General features: G+C 41.8%; 1 protein-coding gene across 2 annotated transcripts; it reads left to right on the top strand.

Moving 5' to 3' along the window:
- The first annotated feature begins 413 nt into the window (after positions 1-413).
- On the top strand, positions 414-8,385 carry LOC142246005 (gamma-crystallin 1). Of its 2 annotated transcripts, none has more exons than XM_075319011.1 (3): positions 414-492; positions 914-1,156; positions 8,110-8,385. In XM_075319011.1, the coding sequence occupies exons 1-3, from the start codon at positions 484-486 to the stop codon at positions 8,383-8,385; spliced, it is 528 nt and encodes a 175-aa protein (XP_075175126.1). In that variant the 5' UTR covers positions 414-483. The 2 variants fall into 2 exon arrangements, with proteins under 2 accessions (XP_075175126.1, XP_075175127.1); XM_075319012.1 differs by having other exon boundaries at positions 914-1,159.
- Positions 8,386-8,826: the final 441 nt, after the last annotated feature.

Genomic DNA, 8,826 nt, shown 5'->3' with positions numbered 1-8,826 from the left:
ACTAATATTTTGGATAATAATAAACCACCTTAGCCATGTTATTCACAACAGCCATTTAATGCACGATACTGTATTGAATACTTCAATGGAAGACAACATTTAAAGAAGTATATAATTTGCTTTTCTACATTCATCATCATATCTTTTACATTAGTTAAACAAATAACTAATTTCCAATCTCCTTTCCTATGCTGTGCTGCTATGGAGAGTTGCAATAGTTTGTGCACTACTGTGCTGATTGTGTATTTACTGACAGTAGCAAATAAACGTGACCCATGATAAGCAAAGGCTGACACGAGAGGTATACAAAGAGTGAACATTCTCGGCTTTAATATAGAGTGAAAGAGAAATACTATACATTGTTTGTACTGGGCGAGAAGTCTATTGTGTTAGTATTGCAGATCCAGCAATGGGCACAGTATATAAAGGCAGTTGGGAGTCATTCCACATCACTGAGACCTCATCAGAGATTCTCCAGGCAAAATGGGCAAGGTAAAGTCATCAATTTGTCATATAAAGCATGTGGATTTTATGTTACCACTTATAAATAGATATACATAGCATTTTTAGACGCAATCAAGAAGCAATGCTTTTCAGAAAGCAGTATATGACCCTTTATAAAACAAAGCAGTACAGAAACTGTTTACAATTTTAGGATTAATTCTAACAATAATAATAAACTATGCTTATTTTAGTATAATTATAATATACAAATTATATTGAAATGTAGTGGTGATTTAAAGGCAACATGAAAATATTTGTATAAAATTAGGTTTTTAATATGGTGTTATTTTTTAATTTCAATGCATAGTTTTGTGTAATCGCTATCCTATTTTTCTTTTCCTTTCTTTTCTTTATTCTGCAGTTATTTCCTATTTAATTAATACATTAAGGTTTTTTTTTCTTATTCCAGATCATCTTTTACGAGGACAGGAACTTCCAGGGCCGCTCTTACGAGTGCAGCTCTGACTGTTCTGACCTAAACTCATACTTCAGCCGCTGCAATTCCATCCGCGTGGAAAATGGAAACTGGATGCTGTATGAACGTCCTAACTACACTGGACACCAGTACTTCCTAAGGAGGGGAGAATATCCTGACTTTCAGCAGTGGATGGGACTAAATGATTCTATAAAATCCTGCCGTATTATTCCTCAGGTAGTAATCCTATCTTTTTAGTAGAATATATTAAAATCATTGTTGTTGTTAAGGGTTCTCATGCCTAAGGCTGTGTGCAAAGGTGAGTTTTTGCTCAGTTCTTGATGTTGAGCATGTTTGCCTTTTCAAAAAAGCAGCCTCTTACAGTTCCAGCAAACGAACTGCAAGACCGCATTATTTCCTGCATATGTCTGCAATCCGATCAGCAGATATGTGTAGGTAACAGGCTTAAGTGGATCCCCGATCCACCCGTGCCTGTTAACCCCTTAGGGGTACTTTGCACGCTGTGACATCGCTACTGCGATATCGTCAAATCGAAAGTGCCGCACATCCGGCGCCGGTAACGACGTCGCAACGTGTAAAGCCTAGATGCGCCGATAAACGATCGCAAAAGCGTCGAAAATCGGTGATCTGTGTAGCGTCGGTCATTTTCATAATGTCGCACTAATAGGAGATACGATGTTGTTCCTCATTCCTGCGGCCGCACACATCGCTGTGTGTGAAGCCACAGGAGCGAGGAACATCTCCTTACCTGCCTCCACCGGCTATGTGGAAGGAAGGAGGTGGGCGGGATGTTTACGTCCTGCTCATCTCCGCCCCTCCGCTTCTATTGGCCGCCTGCCATGTGACGTCGCTGTGACGCCACACGACCCGCCCCCTTAGGAAGGAGGCGGGTCGCCGGCCAGAGCGACGTCGCAGGGCAGGTAAGTGCGTGTGAAGCTGCCGTAGCGATGATGTTCGCTATGGCAGCTATCACAAGATATCGCATGTGCGACGGGGGCGGGTACTATCATGCTCGGCATCGCTAGCCGATGCTAGCAATGTCACAACGTACAAAGTACCCCTTAGATCGCTCTGTCAAACTTTGACAATGTTATCTAAAGTACTCCAGAGGGGATTGCGGTGTTCCCTGTAGCCATCACTGACCCCCATGATGCAATCACGGGGCACCAATGTGCTGCCATGACAGTGTAGGGTCAGATGATGACCCCTATTGCTGCCATGACATGTTTCCTATAACTGCTGGCAGAGCCCCGACACTCACAGGAGATCAGCATTTCTCCTGATCAAAGCAAAGCTGAAGCATCACTCTAATCACCCCTCTTTTGCCTCATTGAAAATAAAATAATAGTAATAAAAAATACACTTATTTGTATTGCCACAATCAGAAATGCACAACCTGTCAAAATCTAAAATCAATTATTCTGATCGGTAAAGGGCATAGTGACAAAAAAATCAAAATGACATAATTAACTTTTTAAGGTTATCGCAACATTGCATTAAAATGCAATAACAGACGATCAAAATATTGTATCTGTCCAAAAAAGGTATAAAAACCATCAGTTTAAGAGGCAAAAAATAAGCCATCACTGAGCCCCAGATCCTGAAAAAGGAGGAAGATATGGGTCTTCTAAAAAGGCAATAAAAGCATCAGGCTTTGTGCGCACGTTGCGTATTTGCATGCAGTTACGATGTGATCTGCACTGCAGCGTAACTGCATGCGTCCTGCGTCCACAGCATAATCTATGAAGATTATGCAGGAGACGTGCGCACGTGGCGTCTTAGAGCGCAGCGCTTCGGCTGCTGCTCGAAGCGCGCATTCTAAGAAGTGACATGTCACTTATTCCGTGCGCTCAGCATGCATCCCCCACTCTGACTATGGGAGGGGCTGCACTCCCGCATGAAATCGTTTTTTTTTTTCATTACGGACTCTTTCTGCAGTGATTTGAAGCGTGTGTGCTGTTCAAATCGCTGCAGAAATTTCTGCAGGGACAGAACGCTACGTGCGCACATAGCCTTATTCTTTTTGTTACAAACTTCTGAATTTCTTTCACCACTTAGATAAAAGTAAAACTATACATGCTTGGTTTCTACTAACTCATACCGACCTGGGGAATCATGCTGCCAGGTCAGTTTTGCCAAATAGTGAACAAGGTAAATCGAAATAACCCAAAATAATTGTGCAATTGCACTTTTTTTTGCAATTTCAGCGCACTTGGAATTTTTTTTTTGTTTTCCAGTACAGTATGGGGCAGAATGAATGGTTTAATTAAAAAATACAAGTCGTCCTGCAAAAAACAAGCCCTCATATGGCAATATTGATGCAAAAATAAAAAAAATATGGCTCTTGGAAAAAGGGGAGGAAAAACAAAAATGAAAAACAGAACATCACTCGGGGATAAATGGGTTAAAACATAACATATCAACAAGAGACAAAAACCCTGGCATTAAAAATGTAATCATAAAGCATGTAAAAATATACAAGTAAGTTAATTTATATATAACAGGTGCAGAAATGTGCCACAAAACATCTTTAAGGCCATGTGCACACTAGAAAATGACTTTTTCTTAAAAAAAAAAATGGACCCTCTGAAAGAATCTCGCACCTGCAGTAAAAAAACGCACCAAAACCGCAAGGAAATTCACATGCAGTTTTGCCGCGGTTTAGTGCGTTTTTGGTGTGGTTTTGCCGCAGATTTGCTACGGTTTTTCCGCAGGTTGGCTCTGTGGGTTTTTACCAATAATTAATGGCAAAACCGCAGGGACCTGCAGAAAAGAAGTGAAATGCACATTAATTCCGCAGCGAAAAATCCGCGGGTAAATCTGCAGGTATAAAAAAACGCAGTGTGTGCACGGCATTTTTTATACCCATAGGTTTTGCTGGGGATTGACTGCAGAAGTGACACATTTTCTGTAGCAAATCCGCGGTAAAATCTTCTCTAAATCCGCAGCGTGCACACATAGCCTAAAAGCTTATTGTGGGAATATAGTCTAAACGCCGCTTTACACGCAACGATATCGTTAACGCGATGTCGTTGGGGTCACGGAATTTGTGATGCACATCCGGCCTCGTTAACGACGTCGTTGCGTGTGACATGTACGAGCGACCGCTAACGAGCAAAAATACTCATCTTATTGTTGCTCGTTGACTGTAACTTAAAGATTAATCATGGAAGGTATCTCATAGACGCCTGACATGATTAATCTAGGAGTTATTGGCAGCTATGGGCTGCCAATAACTCCTTATTACCTCGATTTGCCAACGCACCAGGGCAAATCGGAAAGAGCCAGAACTGTCGCCTCTAATGTATGCGGCAATTTTGGGCGGCTGCTGGCTGATATTGTCAGGCTGGGGGGCTCCCCATAACGTGGAGCTCCCCATCCTGAGAATACCAGCCTTCAGCCGTATGGCTTTATCTGGCTGGTATTGAAATTGGGGGGATCGCACGCCGTTTTTATTAATTGTTTAATTATTTATTTCACTGCACAGTATAGACACGCCCACCGGCTGCTGTGATAGGGTGCAGTGAGACACCTGTCACTCAGCGTGGGGACGTGTCTCACTGCAACCAATCATAGGCGCCTGTGGGCGGGTAAAGCAGGGAATACGAGATTGTTTAATGAGCGGCCGGCTTTTTCAAAATAGTAAAAGCCGCCGCAGCAGTGTGAATGCCGTGCAGCGCCGCGCCGGGGATCAGGGATCGGTGAGTATATGTATGAGAGAGGGCTGCTCAATTCAGTTTCTCAGGGGATTATCGGTCACCGGTGAGCCCTTCACTAATGACTGCTAATCAGGACGCGGCACAGACAGAGCCGCAGCATGACAATGAAGTCCGGTGAAGTTAACCCGAGTTCATTGTGATCGTGCGGCTCTGTCTGTGTCTGCTGTCATCTGCCATTCAGCTCTGCTACATGGCTGTCTGTGTCTGCTGTCAGCGGACATGTAGCAGAGCTAAATGGCAGATGACATAGTAAAAAGTACGCATTACACACGCATTACACACGCATTACACACGCTAGTAAAATCATTAATTTATTCAGAAAAAGCATCGCACTTGCGTTGCACTCGGACCTAACGTGAACTAAAATCAGCTGAGTTTTTTTCAGCCCAGTCGGACCGATTTTACTCGCATAGATGTGTTTCCAGCCTTAAACATACTTATTCCTACAACTTATTTTCCACTTTTTTTGTCACCCCTCTACTGGAGTGAGTGTGAGGATTTTTGGGCAACTGTTGTAAAACGATGCAATTCTTAAATTTAAAATTCATAGTTAACCACATCCAGATTAAACCCACTTTAGTGTGCTAGGAAAAATGGTGTAAAGTGGCAAAAAGGTTCACATTTTTGTAGTAAAACCAGCATCTAAAATCTGCAAATTATTCAAGAATAGAAAACCGTTCATAAAAATGAAAATAAAAAATTCAAAACATCTCAATTTATTCAGTATCAAATATAAGCTTTAAGTGCAAAAATAAAAGAAAAAAGTATTTATGAAGCATGAGATGCAAATAATGACTAAATAGAAACAAATCAGGTATGAGTGCCCTCTGAAAAATCCCCCCACTTACAAGCCTTGGCTGCTACCAGTGAGATAATTGTTTTTTGAGGAATGTTATGTCATACTGAATGCACTTGGGTAACTCATCAAGATCTGCTGCCAGCAGCTCCCATTGCTCTTGAAAACCATGTAAACTATATTGCAAGAAAATCTGCAGTACAATCCACACGTCAACTTGTATTGTAGTATTTTCAGATTGTAACACACATGAGGTTAGGTGTGAGGATGCAAAGCAATGTTCAATGCTTTCCAACTTTCTATTTATCTATTCCTAGAAGTGAGAGGAGAAATTGTTGGAACATGTAGGAAATACACATGAGCAGGGAGATGCGAACATTTTTAATACTTTTCTCTAAAATATATTGCATTTTGTATTAAAAACTTGTAAAATATAACAATTAGTTCCTTGGTTGTTAAAGAGTTAGTGCTCAAACTTAAAGTTATTGGCTATCTCTAGCATGCTGATTGTAAATTAATGAGCAGAGAATTGTATGCTCCATCTCCACTCCAATTATAGAATTTAAGATCCCAATTCTTAAGGCTGCTTTACACGCAGCGACATTGCTAGCGATGTTGCTCATGAAAGCACCTGCCCCCGTCGTTTGTGCGTCACGGGTAAATCGCTGCCCGTGGCGTACAAAATCACTAGTACCCATCACACACACTTACCTTCCTAGTGACGTCGCTGTGGCCGGCAAACAGCCTCTTTTCTAAGGGGGAAGTTTGTGCGGCGTCAGAGCGACGTCACACAGCAGGTGTCCAATAGAAGCGGAGGGGCGGAGAGCAGCCGCATGAAAGTCAAGCCCACCTCGTTGCCGGAGGACGCAGGTACGGTGTTGTTCGTCATTCCTGGCATGTCACACATAGTGATGTGTGCTGCCTCAGGAGCGACCAACAACCTGCGTCCAAAATCAGCAACGACATTAGGGAAATGGACGACGTGTCAACAATCAACGATTTGGTGAGTATTTTGCATCGTTAGCGGTCGCTCGTATGTGTCACATGCAACGACGTCGCTAACGAGGCCGGATGTGTGTCATGTTTGCCGTGACGCCCAACGACATCTCGTTAGCGATGTTGTTGCATGTAAAGCCCCCTTTAGTATCAGTGGAAATCCGAGTGCTCAGACTATGACCAATCAGGAAGTTATGAATAAGAGAAAACTTCAAATCTTCTATATAGTTTGATTAAATTTGGAAATAAAACTTTAAACAGCTTATTGTAAGGGTAGGATCACATGAGAGTATTTTCAGTCCTAGAGATTTCATGAAAAAAAACAGTTCACTAGGACCAATGTTATTCAATGGGGCTGTAATGATGCAGATGAGCAATTTCTTTTCACCAAACAATTTACTTATGAAAGCAAATAAATTGTATTATGCGCTAGATTCTTTCATATATTGTGTCAGGCTCATCAATTCTCTGTGGGAGGCAGAAAAAAAATGGATCCCGTATGCATCATTCATATTGCAATTCATTTCTTTAAGTTAGGAAACTGTATATGGTCTTGTAAATTATAATAATAACTGCTGCTGTAAAAAACAAGCATTGCACGCAGAGACAAGTGAGAGAAAAAAAATTGTCCGAATTTTCTGGGTAAAACTCACGTAACCCTGACCTTAGGGGTACTTTGCACACTACGACATCGCTAGCCGATGCTTGCGATGCCGAGCGCGATAGTCGCCGCCCCCGTCGCAGCAGCAATATCTTGTGATAGCTGCCGTAGCGAACATTATCGCTACGGCAGCTTCACATGCACTCACCTGCCCTGCGACGTCGCTCTGGCTGGCGAACCGCCTCCTTCCTAAGGGGGCGGTTCATGCGGCGTCACAGCGGCGTCACACGGCAGGCAGCCAATAGAAGCGGAGGGGCGGAGATGAGCGGGACGTAAACATCCCGCCCACCTCCGTCCTTCCGCATAGACAGCGTGAGCCGCGGTGACGCAGGTAAGCTGATGTTCCTCGCTCCTGCAGCTTCTCACACAGCGATGTGTGCTGCCGCAGGAACAAGGAAGAACATTGTACCGTCGCTGTAGCTACATTATAGAAATGTTGGACACTCCACCGATGATACGATAACAACTCTTTTGTGCTCGTTAATCGTATCATAAATGATTTACACACTACGATATCGAAAGCAACGCCGGATGTGCGTCACTTTCGATTTGACCCCACTGACATCGCAGCTGCGATATCGTAGTGTGCAAAGTACCCCTTAAAGTATATTGCACTATAACTACCCTTGTCTTCACAGTTATTTTTGGACGTAGATAAGAGTTCAAGGGATTCATGGAGACTTAAAATATATTTAATTGGAAATACTCTGATATTCAGGACTCCACAACTGACTAAATCTACAAACTATTTAAACTGCATTATTATCATGTAAAAAATAAAACAGATTAAATATAACATTATGCAGAAGTTTGTTAATAAACATCAGTTGTGACTGAAAAAAGTCTTAGGAGAGGTGTAGAGAATATGTTTAACAACCTTATTGTACTAAACTAATGGAGATATTAGAATATTAAATGTAATTTTGGCACACCGATCCACCAAGTCTACAAAGGGGACCTGATCGGAATTTTTTAATAATTTACTTTTTTTTTACAGCACCGTGGATCCTTTAGATTGAGAATCTATGAAAGGGAAGAATTTAGAGGCCAGATGATGGAGTTCACTGAAGACTGCCCTCAAGTCCATGAAGAATTCAATTATCATGACATCCACTCCTGCAATGTTCTTGAAGGACATTGGATCTTCTATGAGCAGCCAAACTACAGGGGACGCCAGTATTACCTGAGACCAGCAGAGTACAGGAGATACACCGAGTGGGGAGCCGTAACCCCAAGAGTTGGTTCTTTCAGGAGAGTTCAGGAATTATTTTAAACATCTTTCATTAAATGTACATTTAACATATTAAATACAAAATAAAGCTTCAAAGAAACTTGAAATATATTTTTTGTTATTGATATCAGGGATTTTAGAAATATCAGTTAAAATATAAAACCATGAAAGCAACTGTAGGAAAGCTGCTCGAAGTGATCTGTTGTGAAACAGCTGAGTTAAATTTTATGAAATTCGCAGATCCCGGTGAATTAAATCAATTTGACAATCGATTGTCATAGATGTTTCAGACACTGCTTGAAAATGCATAATTCAGAGAGTGAGCCCACATGACATTAGGGGCTTCCACACATGATTTCCTTTAATGCCTTGTTATTATGATATAACATGGTCTTGCTCAGGAATTAAGGAGGACTATCACATGCTCTATAAAATGTGTCCGCAGGGAAAGCAGTGCCACTAATCCAGTTCTAAAAAAAACCT

This window comes from Anomaloglossus baeobatrachus, chromosome 7, assembly GCF_048569485.1.
Source record: "Anomaloglossus baeobatrachus isolate aAnoBae1 chromosome 7, aAnoBae1.hap1, whole genome shotgun sequence".
In the NCBI taxonomy this organism is placed as follows: domain Eukaryota; kingdom Metazoa; phylum Chordata; class Amphibia; order Anura; family Aromobatidae; genus Anomaloglossus; species Anomaloglossus baeobatrachus.
Note: the sequence above shows the minus strand (reverse complement) of the source record. Positions and strands in the feature narration are given on the sequence as shown.